Source organism: Paramormyrops kingsleyae, chromosome 16, assembly GCF_048594095.1.
Source record: "Paramormyrops kingsleyae isolate MSU_618 chromosome 16, PKINGS_0.4, whole genome shotgun sequence".
Lineage (NCBI taxonomy): Eukaryota > Metazoa > Chordata > Actinopteri > Osteoglossiformes > Mormyridae > Paramormyrops > Paramormyrops kingsleyae.
The window spans coordinates 11,797,737-11,819,263 of record NC_132812.1 but is presented as its reverse complement, the minus strand read 5'-3'; the positions used below and the strand labels follow the sequence as shown (position 1 = coordinate 11,819,263).

At 43.4% G+C, this 21,527-nt stretch overlaps 1 protein-coding gene across 2 annotated transcripts; it reads left to right on the top strand.

Annotated features, from left to right (window-relative positions):
- Nucleotides 1-2,271: 2,271 nt before the first annotated feature.
- Nucleotides 2,272-20,550, top strand: LOC111845426 (integrin beta-2-like). Of its 2 annotated transcripts, none has more exons than XM_023814844.2 (16): nucleotides 2,272-2,575; nucleotides 4,930-4,996; nucleotides 12,789-12,880; nucleotides 13,824-14,022; nucleotides 14,154-14,324; nucleotides 14,435-14,676; nucleotides 14,886-15,044; nucleotides 15,471-15,566; nucleotides 15,719-15,808; nucleotides 16,073-16,207; nucleotides 16,430-16,623; nucleotides 17,817-18,049; nucleotides 18,130-18,355; nucleotides 18,748-18,959; nucleotides 19,101-19,270; nucleotides 19,352-20,550. In XM_023814844.2, the coding sequence occupies exons 2-16, from the start codon at nucleotides 4,933-4,935 to the stop codon at nucleotides 19,412-19,414; spliced, it is 2,346 nt and encodes a 781-aa protein (XP_023670612.2). In that variant the 5' UTR covers nucleotides 2,272-2,575; nucleotides 4,930-4,932; the 3' UTR covers nucleotides 19,415-20,550. The 2 variants fall into 2 exon arrangements, with proteins under 2 accessions (XP_023670612.2, XP_023670611.2); XM_023814843.2 differs by having other exon boundaries at nucleotides 4,927-4,996.
- The last annotated feature ends 977 nt before the right edge of the window (nucleotides 20,551-21,527 follow it).

Here is a 21,527-nt window from a genome sequence, read left to right as displayed (position 1 = left end):
AAAAGTATGTGAACCCTTATTTGTACTAATTGATGGAGTCTTCTTTATCAGTAATAAACTCACGCAAATGGTTTCATCAGATCGCACCTCCAGTGGGTGATCTTTAATGGGCTGAAATACAGAACCTGTTTGAGTCATTCTGTTGTTGATTTACTCCTACGCTTCAGATCATCGTTTATGTTGAACATCCAGCTCTTTTTGACTTTTAGATCACAGACAGGTGTCCTGAAAATCTGCTACAGAATTTCATGATACAAGTTGGAATTCACTGGTGAACAAATCAGCCTCACTGCATTACACTCCCCCCACTGTGTCTGACAGCAGTGAGATTCCGCCGCTGCTCTGCAGTGTTTGCTGTCTTGACAGGATGCTCTTGGGGCACGACACTGTGCTCACTTACCAAAAAGCTCAGCCTCTGCCTCGTCTTTCTGAAGAATATCATTCCAGTGCTGCTGTGGAGCACATCGGTGCTTCTAGCAAGCAGGAGGTGGGCAGAGATGCTTTTAGTGAGCACTGGTTCCTCTGTGGCAGTGAACCTACCTGAACACCACTTTTGTTCAGTGTTTTCCTTGTGCCAGATGCATGAACACTGGCATTAAGTGCAGGAGATGCCTGAACATCCTCAGCTGTCACCCTCGGGTCCTTTGTCACTTATTTGCAGATTCTACTACAGTGTCCTCATACACCGATCTTTGTAGGGATGTCACTCCAGCTTTTCCAGAAAACCCAGAACTACGCTGTACCCCAGCAAGGCATTATATTTGTCTTCTCTTTGTCTTATATTGCTTTATCAATCCTATTACAGTAATCATGAGTTAAATAATTCACATTAATGATTGTTCTGGAAAACACCACTATATAAAGAATTTTTCTGTTTCCAGTTGTGGAAGAAAAAAAAATTATCTCCCAGTGGCCCTTCTGCACCTCAGCTCCAGACAGAAAAATAACTAAATCTGTGACTCAAAGGTGGTAAAAGGTAAAGTCTTCTTTATTAGGGAGATGATGCAGATCAGCCCGACAGCGTGTTCCTCATACACTGGGCACTTGCACACCTGGAGATTAGCCTGACAGCGTCCTCCTCATACACTGGGCACTTGCACAACGTACAAAGAAAAACTACCCTGTTATATACTTTTTAACACCCCCCTTACAATTAATCTTTGACAGGATTGACTATCCCTGACCAGCCCTCCTTTCTCATGACCTTTGCCCTTGTTTATTGCCTGAGAGTATTATGATCACTTAACTTAATACTTAACTTCCTGTTTTATTGTTATACATTGTTTATACTTGGTTATGACATCTGTTATGCAGTTGTACCTGTGATATGAATTAAATGCATTGTCTTATTATTAACTCAAACACAAACAGGATTCTCTCCTCCCAGCTTATCATATCTCTGTTCCCCGTTACCAGGGCAACCTTCCTTCACCCTGCTTTCCCTTTTCCAGTGCCAGACGTATCCTGCCTTTCTTTGACAATCCTTGCAACCTGCGCCAGGTCAGCGGTCCCCAGCATGCATATGGGCAGAGAACAAAAACGCCTAAGACAGAACAACAATCCCATAATGCAACAGCATATTCTTGCCTAAGACCTAAGACAGAACAATAATCCCAGAATGCACCCAACCAGGGTTGGGGCCATTCAGGAATGCATTGATCAATTCCAGTCCAAATCAGGAAATGGAACTGGAGTTGGAACTTAAATCTCCCTGAAATTCAAATTCAACTCCAGTTCTGTTCCCTGTAGTTTTTTTTCCAATTCCAGCTCCAGTTCCATTTCCTGATTTGCCTGGTTGATCGAGGCTGAAATTGTCCAAAAGGGGGCAGACATTAGAGCATAGCTTAATATCAAGCAAACTGAGGCCTCTTTTCAAATTGAGAATCATTCCCCAGTGAAGTGTAGACGTGTATAGTGGGCTGTGCACCACTGGCTGATATAATCTCCCACATTTTTGTGCTACGGGGGTTTTTGTACATTTTTACATTTGTACATTTCTACATTTTTGGCACTCCTTTTGTTAACTTTAAATTTGGCTACCCTTCAACAGTGGAGGCTACAGAAAATTTTGATTGGGGTGACCATCAGGAGCCGTTTTATTTAGTGGGTGGCCTCCCTGCACCGCATCTCTAATATGGTTATGCTGAGAAAATAATATATGTTTTTATTATTGTGATGCAGGGTGGTGACAGAGCCAACCAATTATTTTCCCACTCCTTAGATCCACCCCTGTCCCTCCATCTTGTTTATTGCAATGTCTGTAATAGCAGAAGTTTCATTTCACTGCTGGTGTACCACTACATTCATGCATGTGACAAATACGAATATGCCTCATGAATCTTGAAATGTCCTTTGTAAATAGCCTTCTGCATGTGGATCGATGTGTCTGCGTATGATTAAACACGTTTAAGAGCATCAACTAGAGCTCTATTTCCTAAGAGTCTAACTTGCAGGCGGTGCTCCTTTCCTGTTGGGGTGTAGATCTCGTTTCGAGCCACAAAGCAGATCAGTCAACTGCTACCCTCGCGCTTTGATCGGAGGAAGGTCTACAGGAAGCTACAGAACTTAATGCTCAGTAAGTCTGACTGGTTTCAAATATTTGCTCCCTTAAATCTTCTTAATGTCAGGATCTCAGTGAGGAATTACCTTGCTGGTGAAACAGCCAGGAGCTGACAGAGACCCCCAAGAAGGGTGAAAGCTCCGAAACGACAGGCGGCCGGCGGAGCCAAATTAGCCGCAGTGCAAAAGGCACCTCACTGCATATGGTGGGAGTACTTTGCGTAGATGAAGCCATGCAGGTTAATTGTTTTTTTTTATATTGTTCTCAGGATATGCATTATATTCATGTTTCATTTATTTGCCTTTGAACATAGAAGACAACTAATTATATATATAAAAATTGATTTTATAGGTTAATAACTGGCTTGTTTGAGTGTTTTTTTTTTTGGTATGTCATGTTTAATTCATTAATTTATTAAATGCTTTTTCATAATTTTGAGTGTAATTACGATAAACATTTGAATATTTTGTTTATACAATTTAACAAGACAAATAATCCATGGTGAGCCTTACCCTTGTCCTCTGGGCTCGGCGGTTTCCTCCCACTGTCCAGAGACAGGCATTGAGGCTCATCACTTGGTTCCCTACGCCCTCTGCGATGGGGCCCTTGAAACTCGGCTTGGACTTTAGATAATGATGATGGTGGTGATTGCATTTCCTCTCTGTGGCACTCATTTCTGCTGCATGGTACTTTTATGGATTCTTATCAACTAAGGCACGTTGAGGTTTTCTCATCTGTCTTTCAACCTCCAAGCGAGGTTTGGTTCCATCCACCCAAAGTAACCAAGCAACTTACTTAGACTTTTCCTATGAAACGTTAGTGACTGCAGGTGTTTTTCTGCTACACCATCCGTTCACATCAATTTTCAAACCTAATTAATTTCCACAAATCTATAAATAAAAGTGCAGACCAACACCAATGCACTCAATAATAAACCTAAACATACAAAACCTTCACGATTGTCATTCTTCAGTTTGTGAAGTGCACCATTCCCCGAAAAGCAGCTGACCAGTGATGTAATATAACCATAAGTGTTAGTACGTGATTTGTCTGTATAGCAGTGTTTCCCAATCCGATCCGTGGAAACCCACAGCTGCTCCATGTTTTTGCTCCCTCCGAGCTTCATGCCAGACAGCCCTCATTTTTGGAAGCAAAACTGTCTGTGGGTTTACAAGAGCTGGACTCTGAAACGCTGCTATACAGGATAGATTATGAGAAAAAGAGATGATCCAACATCCAAAAATGATAATAATATATTTCAGTAGCCAATTTAAAAGAGCAAAGGGTATATTGCAGTGCAGAGGAGAGAAAGAATGACAGTGGCAGACAACTGACAGCAGGGGGCAAGGTGTAGGCCTAACATTTAGGAACTGCAGCATGTGATGAGAGTAAAAAAAAAGGATGCAGGATGTCCATAAATAGAGGAAAGGGCGTTTATGTTGCTTATATATAAATGCCCTTTCCTCTATTGCATCCTTTTTGGTTTCACTTTTCTAGCTAATGGCTCAATGGGGCCAAAAGACACAGCCCATAATAATAAGCACAGTGCCGATGAGACACACGATTCTCGCGTAGCCTAAGCGAAGAAGCCGGTCGGGCCATTTCAGGGCAAGCTCTAGTGAGGTGTTCATTGGGTGCAGTGTTACTTGTTGGCAACTGGCACTGTCATGAGAGAAACACAGGCCAGAACAGATCACATTATCACATGATCAGAGAAAGTGTTGCGGAGCTTCTTAAAAACAGGAAGTGCTTTCCGAACCAAAAGCACGTACATGAGGTTATGGGCGTTAACTCTGACAGCCAAACTGAGACTGTTAACAAATGTTTGGGGAAGGACTGAATTTAGTGAAATAGTGAACAGGATTTGTTGTCATTGTTGATACACCACAGCATACAGTGCACAACAATAAAATATGTCCTTGGCAATAAAACATGTGGCATCATAACATAGCATGGGGCAACCAAGTCAGTGCCCTGGGGGCAGTAACTCACTGGAATTTTGCTAGTCAGGGATTCAGACCAACAATCTTTCAATTACAAGACGACTTCCCGCACCATTAGGCCACCACTGTCCAGCACTGGGGTGATGCTAAAAAACCAAACGTAATTCACACATGCCATTAGAAAATGAGTCATTGCCAATAAAGGCATTGCCCAAGATTCCCAAAGATGGTTTCACAAGCCTTGTTATGTCACAGATGGTCAGAAATAATTCTACACAATACAAGGGAAGCATTTTGGCAACCCCCACATGCGCCGAGCGCCATAGCCATCAATGTTAACCTGCTTAAGTTATATTAGTTAGCATTTTTGCACATAGAACAAGTTTGATACATAGTTGCTTAATGATTCTGTATCTCTTTCAGAAGGAAATGCATCGATGTCTGTATCATCATCTCCTCTTTTGGATTTTGGTGCTGGTTGTGATGCAATGGGGTAAGTAAACACTAAACCAATACCAAGGTTTTGGGGGGCGCTGTTAGGACTGCAGTGATGAAGTGATGCTTTTTTTGCCATTTGCACAGGCACATGGGCAATGTTTCTTTTCGCATCTCTCATCTTTCTCTCCTTTCTGAGACATACATTTACATTTAACGTATTTAGTAAGTGCGTTTGTCCAAAGTCAGGCTGTTGAGGAGTCAACTAGGCGTAAGTGCAGCTGTGCTGAGCTTCAGATCAATGCCCAGGTCAAGTGTAAGTGGCTTTGCAGCAGGAGCAACACAACAGCTACACAGCAACCATTAACAAAGTAAGAACCTAATAAGACTATTCAATGATCATAAGTGCAACATAAGTACATTTAAGGAATGTAAAGTGGAATCAGGCCAGCTTATGTACAGAGGTGAGAGTGAGGCTTGGGGTCTGAGCATTGGCTCAGGCCAGTTTCACCCAGGCCCCCTGGAGCATTTCATGGAGTTAAGGGTCTTGCTCAAGGACCCAGTGGACATGTGACTCCTCTAATAATTGATACTTTATTAATCCCCGTGGGGAAATAAGGTTGGAGATTGAACTAGCAACCAATCAATCACAAGCAGAGAGCTAACCCTATGAGCGACACGCTGCCTTACATGGGATGCATGTGGATGCTACCCCCCAGGGCAAAAAAAAATACAAAAATCACCCCCTTTGAAAAAATAACATCTCCTCTTATAACCGCACTAAAATGTTACAGAGGCGTTCTATAGTTATTGTGATTTTAGGAAAATGTCCCTATTACCCAACATGAAAAAATTGATTTAAAACAATTGAATTGCTGCTCCTGTTGTACCTAGCTAGCCGTTAAACCCGTTCTCTTCCCAGATAAACATCTTGGTGAGGAGGTGTTTAGTAAGGGTGCAGCTGAAATCAAGTTTCATTCTGTCACTCACACCCGCATGCACACTCTCCTGGCATTTATGCTCACTCCCTTTCTGCACATTGTCTATAAATCTTGTTCTGTGTTTTTGCATTCCATAATCAATAAAAACTCACCATATACCTTACAAGTAGTTTGTTTTTTAAAAGCAGCTTGAAGTTTAATGTTCACAAGAGATAGTTGTATTTTAATGTGACAATATCTAGAGAAATATCATAAGAAAATGTTTTGCAATATGAGTAAAACTTGAGTATAGATTATCTATAGTGTAGTAGGATCAGGTACACGCAGGAACATATATACTCTTATAACGAGGGCTACATGAGAGACAGGTGCAGGCCATAGCAATTGACTATACACTAGGGAGCACATGTAATAGAGAACAGGTGAGGGTAATTAGGAAAAAGAGAGGAGGACATGGGATGGCCAGCAGAATCAAACGGGAACAGGAAAGGACAGATGGAGACAGTTCATGATAACCAATCTGTGAAGGGTAAACCACAAAACATGTATCTGTAAGTTCCCCCCTTTTGGCAAAGATTTGACCCAAATTTGTAAAATCAAGTTGTAAAAATTTTTTACAACTTGACCACTGGGAGCTACAGCTCAGTGGATTAAGGAGTGCTGCCCATATCTGGTAGTTGTGAGTTTGAATCCCATAGCTGGTATAATAATCGTATCACTGCTGGGATGCTGGCTGACCTTGTTCACTGGTCCCCACTTGAATGTTGCTTTGAACCAAGCTTGCTTCGATCTTAACTAGGGTGACCAGATAATCCATGTCAGGGAGGACACTTTGAGCTACTTCGGGTTTTACAAACTACTTTCAAATTGAAAGGCTCCTGTGCTCGGCTAAATAGTTCAGCTCTTCTTGTGCTTTGACTAGTTTGTTTCCTTAACTGAAAGACTCATCCAGCTGTTTCACATTAGCATTAGTGACACATGCATGATTATAGGAGATTGACCAATCAGCACACAGCAAGAACTCAGCGCTCAAGTGAAATCCAGGTCCGTTTAATTGAAATGGTAATTTACAATTCCTGTCCTAGCCCAGAGTGTCCTCCCTGACATGGATTATCTGGTCACCCTAATCTTAACGGAACTGCAGAAACACATGTCAGTACCATCTACATCAGGGGTGGCCAATCTTATCCGCAAAGGACCGGTGTGTACGCAGGTTTTTTGGGATAACCTGTAGGTCAGCTGTTCAAACCCAGGTGTGAGGACTCTTCAGCCAATCAGTCCTCTAATTAGTAATCTACATGGGGAAGTTGCATCGAAAACCCGCACACACACCGGCCCTTTTTAGATAAGATTGGCCTCCCCTGATCTACATAGTGATTATCCTTTTGCAATTACTTCCTACAACTGATGCTACAGGCACAAATGCATAAATATTACTATGGCATTAGCCTGAGAATGTGCATGTGATATGACGAACAAAATTTGTGTGCAAAAAATTCACCAGTGAGAGATGGGGTGACCAGTGAACAGTATCATATGCACAAAGACAAGCTTGAGCTCCAAACCACAAGAGCAGGCCTGGATCTAGGCATAGGAAACTCCCTAGGGGCCAATCGGCACAAAGGGGCCCAGACAAAAGGTTGGGAAAGTGAAGCAACACTTTTCAGAGTTCACTTCTCCTTTCGAAAGGGAGAGGAAAAATGACAATTGTGAGCAGCAGAAAGAAGCACCAAGTGGGAACAAAACCTGCAACATGCTTCTTCGCTTGCTGAGAGGTGGACTTCTGCCTGGCATCAGGGCGATAAGGACCAGCTGAGAACTCATCAGAGGTTACCATCACTGCTACAAATATTGGCACAAAACACCGATGATCCCATTTCTGCTATTTCTGGGTGCTATGGCCATGCTTTACCCTGAAGGGGGCGCTCCTCAGCAATGTCCCTAGTAATAACAATTGCTATATGGCCATGGCCAGAGGACAAAGCAGAATGTTGCTGACCTGCACCCTACAGGCATGACCCAAGGCTTCCCTGTAGATGTCAGAATGAAACCAAAGGCTCAGAACAAAACTGCATCAGCGTGCAATTCTGCCATTATGGCGGTGCATCACAAAGGAGGAATGACCAACAACGAAAGGGCAAACAGAACACAAATGGAGAAGGAGAAAGTAAAGGAACCACAAGCCATGTAAAATGTCAATTAACAAAAACTAATCGCAAAGGAAACTAACACTAAACCTAGGAAATCATGGGTACCAAGCAAGGATTAAACCACTAGTGAACTAACACAGAGTTACAACTACAACTACGGACTGGTAACATAGAGCAAACAGCCACAGTGACAAACTAAGGAACAGAATGTGGGCAGGCATTTAAATACACACAGATAAAAGGGGGTATCTAGGGGCATGTGACAGAAACTAGAGGAAATGAGAAGCAGGTAAGATCAATAAACAGATACAGAAAAGGTATAAACACTAAGAGAGACAAAAAAGTAAAACTGAACAGGGAGCAAAAAACAAGGAACTAACTGAAATACCTAAACATAAGTTAAACCAAGAGAACACAAAACCAACAAACATTAAACAACAGCTAGTTTGGTCAGCCTCAAACCCACAACCAAAAGGGAAACCTGGGTAAAAGCCACCTGTTTGGCATATTAAACCACACAGTAGCCAGGGGTAATAACCTGAGAAAAAAACACGAGATGGGATGACCAGTGACACCCACTGGCCAAACAGAGAAATGACACATGGACAAGAGCAGGACAGGAACTGATTCTGACTCCTGTGGCAGAGATCGCACGATGATCGTCACTCAGGAGTCCGTGTGGCCTTGTTCAGGACCACGTACCTGCTCCTGCAGCCTCCATGTTAATATTGTGGTGCATTCTTTGTAAGCACCCACACGGAAATAACCTATATAAACATATATGTTTTAATATAGGTTTTGATATAGGTTTTTAATATATGTGACATATATAAAATTGGCAGTTTTCCTATATTATATGTACATATATGCATATATGCACCTATATGTTCACCTATATGTTCACCAATATATTACTAAAATTATTAAAATCCATAGCTGCTAGACAACATAAATAAAAGCCCAAAATGTAGAAATTTAAATTTTTTATTTACATTTAGCAAGTGTCTTGTCACACAACAACAGTCTGCACCTGCAGGAGCCAAGATTCAAACCCCTAACCTTCCAATCATGGGACAACCCACTCTCCCATCTGTGCCACTGTCACTGTTAAATTGCTTTTTCTTTTTCCTCTGTTTCTCCCTCTCCCTCCGAAGGTTGGCGTGAAAAAGAAATGTTCTTCTAAATACACTCACCTAAAGGATTATTAGGAACACCTGTTCAATTTCTCATTAATGCAATTATCTAATCAACCAATCACATGGCAGTTGCTTCAATGCATTTAGGGTTGTGGTCCTGGTCAAGATACTCTCCTGAACTCCAAACTGAATGTCAGAATGGGAAAGAAAGGTGATTTAAGCAATTTTGAGCGTGGCATGGTTGTTGGTGCCAGACGGGCCGGTCTGAGTATTTCACAATCTGCTCAGTTACTGGGATTTTCACGCACAACCATTTCTAGGGTTTACAAAGAATGGTGTGCAAAGGGAAAAACATCCAGTATGCGGCAGTCCTGTGGGCGAAAATGCCTTGTTGATGCTAGAGGTCAGAGGAGAATGGGCCGACTGATTCAAGCTGATAGAAGAGCAACTTTGACTGAAATAACCACTCGTTACAACGAAGGTATGCAGCAAAGCATTTGTGAAGCCACAACACGCACAACCTTGAGGTGGATGGGCTACAACAGCAGAAGACTCCACCGGGTACCACTCATCTCCACTACAAATAGGAAAAAGAGGCTACAATTTGCAGGAGCTCACCAAAATTGGACAGTTGAAGACTGGAAAAATGTTTCCTGGTCTGATGAGTCTCGATTTCTGTTGAGACATTCAAATGGTAGAGTCAGAATTTGGCGTAAACAGAATGAGAACATGGATCCATCATGCCTTGTTACCACTGTGCAGGCTGGTGGTGGTGGTGTAATGGTGTGGGGGATGTTTTCTTGGCACACTTTAGGCCCCTTAGTGTCATGGATCCGGGCAGCTCGGGAACGGGAACGAGGCATGGCACAGGCTCAGAAAAGGGCGTGACTTCTCCTGGGCAGGACTCGGGCAGGGCGACGGAAGCGGGCATGACTTCTGGGCAAGACTCGGGCAGGGCGGCGGAGGCAGCTGCGGCTGGGCCAGACACTGGAGACGAAAGTCCCTTGGCCCAATCCATCAGCCGGCGATTGAGGGCCTCCAGCCCTTCCTCCACCTCAACAGGCGTTGCAACAGGAACAACTGGAGGCAGACAAGGAAGAACCTGGCCCTCTAGATGCAGAGGCTCCACTGCAGCAACTGATGGAGCTTTCCTCCCCTTTCTAGGGAACTTGGGGACCCGAACAATGGCATCTACAGGAGACCGGGAACACTTCAGAGCCAGCCGGGTACCATAATAGGCACTTGGAGAACAGACAGGATCAGGAACAGGTCCAGAGGGTGAGTGCTCCAACTGGAGCACTGCAGGCCCAGTAGCAGGTGCTAGGGACACATATCCCAGCATGAGGGGTGTTGTGGAGCCTGGGGATCGTCCTTCTGAGTGGTTCATTCTGTCAAGGATCCGGGCAGCTCGGGAACGGGAACGAGGCATGGCGCAGGCTCAGAAAAGGGCGGACGACCCACTTGCGGCTCCAGGTACAGAAAGGGGTTTATTTAATTGAACAAAAAACAACAACACACCAGAAGACTTCATAGACAATCTTAGACAGAACACAGAGCACAAAGCACACCACAACAACGTCAATGACCGGACTGCGGATACAAACGGGAACGCGGACTAAATACAAGAGACAAGCTAGACTTAACAGGACACAGGCGATCACAATTAGGGCTGAACACGAGGTAACGAGGTGGGCGTGGCACACATCAGGAGCGGACGGAGCGGATCATGACACCTTAGTGCCAATTGGGCATCGTTTAAATGCCACGGCCTACCTGAGCATTGTTTCTGACCATGTCCATCCTTTTATGACCACCATGTACCCATCCGCTGATGGCTACTTCCAGCAGGATAATGCACCATGTCACAAAGCTCGAATCATTTCAAATTGGTTTCTTGAACATGACAATGAGTTCACTGTACTAAAATGGCCCCCACAGTCACCAGATCTCAACCCAATAGAGCATCTTTGGGATGTGGTGGAACGGGAGCTTCGTGCCCTGGATGTGCATCCCACAAATCTCCATCAACTGCAAGATGCTATCCTATCAATATGGGCCAACATTTCTAAAGCATGCTTTCAGCACCTTGTTGAATCAATGCCACGTAGAATTAAGGCAGTTCTGAAGGCAAAAGGGGGTCAAACACTGTATTAGTATGGTGTTTCTAATAATCCTTTAGGTGAGTGTACAACTGCATAGTAAATGTTTCATGGGACTGCATAGTAAATGTTTCAGGAAAACGTGTAGACATCATAGCTTTCCATCTCCTCTCACTTATTTGCTATAGTTAAATTCCATAACATGCCAATTACATGTGATACCAATTTCACGTGTTCGCACATAAGTTTTTTGCATTTTTTTTTAGTTAGTTCTTAGTTATTGCCTTGATAATAGAAAATATGAGCTAGGCATCATGTATGACAGTTGCCAAAGTGAGATATGAGCTAAAATAGGGGTTATATGTGGATATAAAGAAGCAATACAGGAGACCTATATGGCCTGTATATGCACATATATGCACCTCAATTTTGCCTATATGTGGCATATATACCCATATATGCAGCATATATATTATCATATATGTGCATATATACTGCATATAGGTTTCATATATGCGCATATATCCTCATATAGGTTCTTTCCATGTGGGCAGTTACGATTAATTTAAAACTTACACCTGTAATGAATATAACGAGGAAATGGCTAGTGAAATACAATCTAAAAGTGTCTGATCAAAAAACAAGATGTTGTTTGACTGGTGTTTTGGAGGCGTGCGTCATCCTCTCTAAAAAGCACTTGCATACTGACTTCAATTGAATTAGGAGAGAAACACAGCTGCATTGGTTACTATTGGCATATTCAGCAACTTCTCATATTTCACTTACTGATACTGCCACTGGGTTCCTGTTTCCTCAAAATGGAGTTCCTGGAAGATTCATATAGAGCTTGACCACTGACCACACCAAACAAAAGCACCTTGACATAACTTGAAGAAACACTGCTTTTCTGTAAATGGTGGCCATATTTCATGCCATTTAAAAAGTTATAAATGATTCCAGCGTGTGGCTCAGTGGGCTAAGCCGTGTGCCTGTAATCACAAGGTCGCCGGTTCAAGCCCAGCCTCAGCACGTCTGCGGGTCCTTGAGCAAGACCCTCAATCCCCAGCTCCCTGGGCGCAGCTACGGGTGGCTGCCCTTCGCGGACAGCTTGCTCTACAAAGAGCAAGTTTTGAGGGAGGCGTAAAAACAATTTCCCCACGGGGATCAATAAAGTATCTATTATTATTATTATTAAAGCTTTAAAGGTAGTTTTGCATTTACGGCTCACTACACTGAGGAGAATTTGAGCATTAAGATGTTTTTGGAAATTTAATTTGTACTTTCGCTCATCACCAACTCATAAAATCCACCCTGTATTTTAAGTTTAAGAGCACGGAAGGTGTCGATCACATCAGCTAGCAACCACAACTTACACACCTTTGAGAAGCGGTTTATTCCGGTTTGACTGAGAATCATCTTTGAAAAGGTGTTGATTTTGGTTTGACTGGTTTGACCTTGAGAAGCGGCTTATTCTGGTTTCGATGCAAATCACTGCCTCACCCGTGCATCTCTCCTGCTTCCCAGGCCTCTGCAAGGAAGAATGTATTAAGACAGCCATCAAGTCCTGCAGCGACTGCATCCAATCTGGCCGCTTCTGTGCCTGGTGCAAACAGCTGGTGAGTAAGCAGCAAGAGTGAGGTGGCCAGAATCTCGAGCCAAATGACACCTGCTGTCCAGTTCTCTAGAAAACGTGACAAGTTGGCGAAGGTGTCCAAAGACACTTTGCATTAAGAAGTGGCTTCTAGGAACTCACAACTAGATTAGAAGCAACCCTACTGGCAAGTGTTTCCCTGTCTTGTCCTTGGGGACCCTTAGCTAGTCCACGTTTTTGCTCCCTTCAAGCTCCCTCTCAGACAGTCGGTGCGGAAGCTAGGACGGAGCAAAAACCTGCACTGTCTGCAGGTCCCCGAGGACCAAGTAGGAAATACTTCCATAGGCAACAAGGGCGACTGCCAAGTGCATGGGTTCCCAAACTTTTCAGCCCACAACCACCACCCATGTGTGCACCATCTGAGACACATGAATTATGGGTAGTGAAGCTTGCCTAGGGCACCACATGAGCTTCGACCGGCACTGGTTTGAAGGTAGCCAAAATGCCGATATTTTTTTTACAAGTGGTGGCACAATGGCTCTGGTTGCACATCTCTGAGGTTCAGGGATTCAGTTCCTGCCCTCTATGTTGTCCCCATGTTCATGCTGGTTTCCACAAGGTAATCCAGTTTCCTCCGATATATGGTTAACATACGGTTAGATTAATGGGTGTATTCTAACTACTAATTGTGAGTGTCTTCCCTGTGATGGACCTGTCCTTTCTGGCTAAGTCTGGAGGCTTATATGAAAAACAGAGAGATGGATATTTATTTAGCTACTTTTTAATTTGTTTGTGCTATATTTACTTGTCAAAGTGTCTTTGACCTTGCCTGTTTTACATTCCATATATGTCTTTCTGTGCTCTATGTATCTTGCAACTTTATGCACAAGAATTTCCTGTATCATCAATAAAGTTAATTTACTAATCTAATCTACTTGCAATGACTTCCTATACATCCTGTACCACAGAACTACACCAAGCAGGGTGATGTGGACTCTGTGCGATGCGACACACGAACGGAGTTGGAGAAGAAAGGCTGTGAGGAGACGAACATCATCTATCCAAAGAGCACTGCCCATAATACGAAGAACAGACCACTGAGCATAGAGAGCGGTTCGGAGAAATTCCAGATCCAACCTCAGGGAGTCAAACTCATACTTAGACCAGGTGTGTCTGTTTGCACTCCTTGCAAAGTCAGAAATGTGGTCCAAAGCACATCAAGCTCCTTCGAGTGCAATTACAGGTCTTGCCTCTCTCAAAATGACTATTGAGTGTATTTATACCACAATTCTGTTCAGGTATGCCACACACTTTCTCAGTCAAGTTCAAACGTGCGGAAGACTACCCAGTGGATCTGTACTACTTGATGGACCTTTCCTATTCTATGAATGACGATCTACAAAACGTGAAGAAACTTGGAAAGTCTTTGCTGGAAGTTTTGCAGCAGACGACCACCAAAGCACGTATAGGTGAGATCGCATCTCACAGACTCCAGTTCTCTGGATGGTGCAGACTCATTAACTGGATTAATAACTTGATGATAATCGCCGCAGTTTATCACGGATGCTGTTTTCCACAGGTTTTGGGTCATTTATCGACAAGACTGTTCTGCCATTCACAAACACCCACCCAGAAAAACTGCAAAAGCCATGTCCAGATGAAGAGAAGAATTGCCGGCCTGCGTTTGGATACCAACATGTGTTGAGCCTGACGGACAATGTGGATACCTTTACCGAAACGGTGTCCATCCAGAACATCTCGGGGAATCTGGACAGGCCAGAAGGATCTCTCGATGCCATCATGCAAGTGGCAGTCTGTGGGGTAGGGATGGTCTCCTGAATTTAAATGGGAAGCCTGTGCAGATCATACCTGTTCTTCACGAAGCACCATGAGTGCATGATCATGTCTCAGTGATGTGCCACAGATCATATGTGCACGTGTCACTGTGGACATGCATTTTTCTCTGTATGGCACAATAAGACATTAAAATAACCAGCATGTCTATTCATACCGCACTCTGCACCCAACAGGACAAAATTGGCTGGGGGAACAGCACTCGGCTGCTTGTAGTGGCTACAGACGATGGATTTCACATGGCAGGTGATGGGAAACTGGGCAGCATTTTTGAACCGAACGACGGCCAGTGCCACCTGGATGAAGACCTGTTGAACAGCAAAAACAATGAAATGGTAACCCTAACCAATACCAGAAACTGGAAATGCAAGAGATTCTTACTTATGTCTGTTATGTTGAAAAAAATAGTCTTTGTAAAAGATTTCAGATAGTTCCTTTATGTCAGAGTTCCCAAGATCTGGTCCGAGAGAGACATGATCTACCACAGTTTGCAGAGTTCCCTGCTCAGACACATCTTGACTAGCTACTTATCAGGTTTAGTAAGTGTGTTTGATGTGTGTTGGATTCTGGCCCCTGAAGACCAGAATTGGGGAACCTTGATTTATGTGCTTTGCACATTGCACTACACTATATTTACAAGTTGCATTGAATGATTAATTATAGCACAGGGCTGCAGGCTACAAAATAAAGACAGAAGTATAAGTTTGTAAAACAGACAATTGGTTGGTTGTGATGTAATGGAAGGTCTTCTCTCTTTTCAGGACTATCCTTCTGTAGGGCAGGTGGCCACAAAGTTAGCAGACAACAACATCCAGACCATCTTTGCTGTGACTGAGAGAGTGGAATATGTGTATAAGGTGAGTCTTCTGGACCTTACAGTATCACCTGCATGATATTGATTTCGTCAAACAGAAATGTATTCAGTTCATCGAGATATCAGCATGTTCATCAAAGCTTCCAGCATGGTAGGGAGAGGGCTAGGGTTTGATGGCATTTTGTACCCTCACAGGCCCTGACAGAGCTCATTCCCAAGTCTGAAGTTGGCGCTCTATCGAACGACTCTAGCAACATTGTGACACTGATCAAAGAGGCGTATGAGGCAAGCATTTAATGATTTTGATTTAAACATTCAAAATGAAAAAATTTAGACAGATAGATAGATAGATAGATAGATAGATAGATAGATAGATAGATAGATAGATGTGATTGTGATGACAGCGCTCATCACAGTAACCATAGTAGGGGCCAGATAGATAGATAGATAGATAGATAGATAGATAGATAGATAGATAGATAGATAGAAAGATAGATAGATAGATAGATAGATATCTTGACACTAACTGTGTAATATCAATCAACATAGAAACTGTCGTCAAATGTGATCTTGAGCCATGAGGAGCTTCCAGATGGTGTTACTGTCACCTATTCATCACACTGTAAAGGTGGAGACATTACCGGCACAACAGGGAGGTGTAACAATGTCAAGCATGGAGAGGAGGTAGGTACAACACACTGCTCCTTCAAGAACAGCACCGTTTACATGGCTGAACACTAATATGACAAGTCAAAAGAAAGCATGCATACAATATTGATTGCATATAATTTCATTATCAAACTATGTCACCAGGGAATGTAGAAATTCAGTATTCATAATATCGGCCATAATCAAATAAAAAATCACTTGGTTGATACTTGGACTGTGTTGTGCAAATTTTTTTAGGTCATTTTCAACGTGACAGTGACAGCGACACGGTGCATGGAGGAGCAAATGTTTCGCATCAGAGCCCTGGGCTTCATAGACACAGTGACAGCGAATGTATTGACACGCTGCGAGTGTGATTGTGATGACAGCGCTCATCACAGTAACCATAGTCACTGCAATAATAGGGGCAAAGTCGTCTGCGGCACTTGCAGGTATGGTAACAACTCCGCTAAGTTACTGATGAGGCATACGCCTGTATTAATATACGGCATATGTGTGTCTGAGAGAGAAGAGTGAGAGTCGATCTCAGCTATACACCACTTAGATCCGGCTGGGAAAATTATTTCCTGTGGAGGGCCAAATCCGAGCTTCAGCAGGGGACATTTTTAACAATTATGACCCCAGGAACATACAATACAGAAGACTTGGTAGATTTTTGCCCCCATTCTTTTTTAAAAGACCTACATTCTGAATCTTTTTTTAAGAAACAATTGTAATTTTGATTTCCATTTCTTAATCATTTTTAATAAACATGTGGGCCAGTAAAAGCAGGCTGGCTTTTGTCCTGCTCTGATCTAAATATTAAGCAGTAGGACCCTTATGATCCAGAAGCAATAAACAGAGCTACTACACTTTTGTTAGCCTGGTTCTGTTAGAGCTATCCTTCTGATACAAAAGGGTACCTCTGGAATTTTTTCACAGAAATGTCCCATTAAAAATAAACAGTAGTACTCTGATTGATTTTGAGCCTATTGCATAGATTAGGGATGAGGGGTTAAGGGGTAGTATTAAACCACAGCGTAATCTACCACACAGAATACTCACCCGCATTCACTCACTGTAGCCAACATTCACCAGATCAACACATATCCGGACTTATGTACTCACACATATGGACTCAGGAAATCGGAGTGTATAGAGAAAAATACATGAAGAGTGCACCATCCATCCAGATTCTCTGCCCACTTCTGCCACTTCTCCCATTCAGAGTCACAGTGGTCAGGAGTCTTTATTCACAATGCAGGGATTTTATCCAGGATGGGGCACCAACCCATCGCAGGGCACACACACCATTCAAACAGACATTCACACCTACAGACAATCTGGTAACTCAACAATAACACATGCACAAATAATTCAGATGCTTTATTTCAGTGGTCAAAACCGATCAACCGTGAAATAACGTCCAAAATATACCAAGAAGGATCCTCCCTACTCCAGCTGGCAAAATAAACTGTTTCAGTTCGGCAGCTTGCCAGAGCTCATTATTTGTAAAAGTAGCTCTCACTGCAAAAACAGGTTGAAGACCACTGTTTTATTCAGTAGTAAATAATCCGGATCAACATCAGGACTTAATTTATCTTCTGATGCGTAAAGATACATTTTGTGATGAATTTCCCTGAAGCTGCCAGGAAGGATTTGCGGGACAGACCTGCCAGTGCGAGCTGAAGGAGTCGAGCCTGGAGCGGCAGAACGAGGCCTGCCGGTTGAATAACGGCACAGAATGCTCCGGCCAGGGGGAGTGCATGTGCGGCCTCTGTGAGTGCCACGCCAGCAAGGAGGGCATCCAATTCTACGGGACCTACTGCCAGTGCAGCAACACCAGCTGCGAGTCCCACGGCAACAAAATATGCGCAGGTAGGCGCCATACCCACGCGACCATCCATGCACCGATAATGCCGGCTTGGCGAAAGCCTGAAGTATTTCCCCCCCAACAGGGAATGGGAAGTGTGACTGCGGCAAGTGCATATGCAACGCCGGGTATGGGGGGTCGGCGTGCCAGTGTAAGATGTCCCTGGAAGAGTGCATGACGAACAAGAGCACCGAGGTGATGTGCAGTAAACGGGGAGAATGCGAGTGCGGCGTCTGCAGGTGCAAGGAGGGCTACGAGCTGCCGTACTGCGAGGAATGCACTGCCTGCAGCTCCCCCTGCTCCAAATATGCGTAAGGACACAGCCACTGTCATTTGTGGTGTATGTGTGTGATGGATGGGTTATCTAGAGCTAGAACTAGAGTCCCTATAGGCTAGACTAAACAAGTGTGTTTTTAGTCTAGACTTGGATATTGTGAGTGAGCCTGAATATCCACTGGAAAACTATTCCACAGTTGAAGAGCTGTATTAGAGGATACTCTGTATGTGTTCCTGTTTGTGTTTATACTGTATGTGTGTGCACATATTCCTGTATGTGTTTTTATGTGTGTGTGTGTTCCTGTTTGTTTCTATGTGTGTGTGTGTGTTCCTGTATGTGTTTCTGTTTGTGTGCATGTTTGTGTGTATGTTTCTGTATGTATTTCGATTTACCTGTTTTAACTCATTTAGCACGATTGTTTTTCAGGAGCTGTATTGAGTGTAAGGGTTTTGAAGCTGGCCCGTTACAAAAAAACTGCAATGGGGTTTGCACACATCTCAACAATGTTATGATGGTGGACAGTCTCAGAAGCAAAAAGCCCTGCAGAGAGAAGGACTCACAGAACTGCTGGATGACCTACGTGATGAAAGAGATGGATGGCTTTGACAGATATGAAGTTCAGATTCTGAAGCAGAGAGGTTAGAAGCTGGATTCATTGCTGTTGCTAGAGAAGCAATCACACCAGATTCTCCTAAGTGCGCTTTTACCTGCTGTTTGGTGTCATTCCTGCCTTTCTTTGACTTACGATTGTTCCGACTGTGTGTTTCTCTGTTCCCTAGAATGCCCACCTCCACCAAACATAGGGGCCATAATTGGAGGGGCATTTACTGGAGTAGCCCTGATTGGACTATTCATCCTGCTCGTTGTCAAAGCGGTCATTTGGTATCAAGACTTGGTGGAGTACAAAAAGCATGAGGAAGAGCGTTTAAAGGCGAAGTGGTCCACCCAGGTTAGCACAGCCTTTCCATCAACAACCAGATCATTTCTCCCTCGCTTTGTGTCTTCAATATTATGCTTGTTCTCTTCCCAGGAAAACGTTCTATTCAAAGCAGCAACAAGCACAGTCCAAAATCCCTTTTACACCGGAGACTGATGGACCAGTGGAACCCTTCTCCAGCACTGAACATACCTCCGATAATGTATAACATAACATAAGAATCGTTACTGTCACTACATAGATCAGCGGGGGAGCAGGACAGCAGTATCAATTTTAAATATGGGGGAACGTGGGGGCGCAGGACAGTCTTGCAACAGTTATGGGGGAAAAGCTGTTTTTGATCCAATACGATATGAAACCATTTCTAGTGATTACGGGCCTTGTGGCTTCTGCAGTGCTGTGTGTTACCGTCTTGGATGGTTCACAACTTCTGTGCTTCTCCTCATCCATTATTTCAGGATTTTCCTCAGCCGTTTCTTTACTTTAAACTGTATTATACCAATCCTGTTAAATTATATATGTTTATTTGGCAGCTCTTCTTATCCTGATGTTATATGTTTATACTGTGTAAAAAAAATTTGGAAATTATATGATATATGTAAAAAGATAAATGAAGCGAGGGCATGTACATGCTTATGTTTTTAAAAACACAAAATATTTTTTTTTGTTTTATTTCCATCCATCCTGCTTAAACGTAAATACAAAAGTGGTTTCGTTTGTGTGTAACTGTCGCCTCACTGCTGCAGGGTCAAAGATTTGAATCCCGTGTCTGTGTGTGCGTGTGTGATGTGTGTGTGTCTGTGTGTCTGTGTGTGCGTGTGTGATGTGTGTGATGTGATGTGTGTGTGATGTGTGTGTTTGTGTGCGTGTGTGTTTTCATATTCTTCCCATATAGTGCAGGTTCCCCTCCCATTTTTGGTGTATGAGGTTGAAAATCGATGGATGTTTGTTTACTAAACAAAAGATTACATTATGATTTCTGTAAAAATGATACGAAGCCTTAATTTGCAATTTGCACAAGTACAGGTACTTTGGAATTCTTATTTTTCACATATAGTCAGGAATGGACATAATTGATACGCAAGTTCGCATTCACCTTTAAGAACGATACGTGCGACAATCGATTGTGGTAACTGTAAATGCTATGAAAACAAAATAATGCATTTTAATCTTTATATGCTAACTCCACTTCATTTGCAGTATACATGTTAAAATGCAAGCTATTTTCTTGTCATAACAGCAAAATTATTGTAATACAGAAAAGTACAAATAAAACTTTCTATGGGTAAGTGTCCAAGCTTTTGACTAACACTGTATAGCCACCATGCCCTCATTTTTAAGACATTAAAATTTATAGAGGTTGAGAGCTGAGCTTGGGGTCTGAGTGCAAGGTCAGGCATTTACCCAGCAGTCCCGGAACATTTTGGGGACTTTAGGGCCCAACAGAGATGTCACTGTTCTGGTGAGAATGGGATTTGAACAGGCATCCGCTGAGCCACACATAACCATGACTTGGATTCCCAAGGCTTCATAATTATTATACATGTGTATATCAGGCGCTCCCAGCCTGATAAGCTGTTTGTATTGCAAATATTTTTGTTGCTTTATATAGTGTACTGTATGATCCATAGCCGGTGAAGAGCGTCCGAAAGAATTATCCTAAATCTGCCAGAAGCTAACATGGCAGAAACATTGGTGGCACCTCGTGGGAGCCACGTTTGTCACCATAGAAAACTGAGTTCAGCTCAGGGGAAGGCAGAGCGAACACTGAAGGTGTTACTGCGGTTAGATGTACGTGAGGGTGTGCACTGTAAACGACAGGAAGGAAGAGGCCGTTAGGCATACGCGCCGGAAGCAGCACTGCGAGAATGACATGCTGGAAGCATCGCCTTGCGAACGCGCTGGTGTCACCCTCGTTCCCATGGCCGCGGGGTTGTGAGGGTGTCGCCCCGGTATCAGTCTGCAAGCCGCAGTGAAGCATCCACATGCAGATGAAGGCAGTTCGTGAAGCCCGGTTATTAATCTGGGGTGTAGCTTACCGCCTTCTTTCCGTAGCTAAGGCAGGTTAGATTTGCCATGCATAGATTGTCCTTGACCCCAGTGAAAGCACAGAGATTCTGGATATTACAAAATGGATGTAACCGGTCATATGGTAGAGGGGGCCCACTGTGAACCAATCCATCTATTTTCTGAAACTGCTGATCCGGTTCAGGGTTGCAGCAGATCTGGAACCTATGGGTGCAGCGCAGGGAACAACTTTACTGGGAAG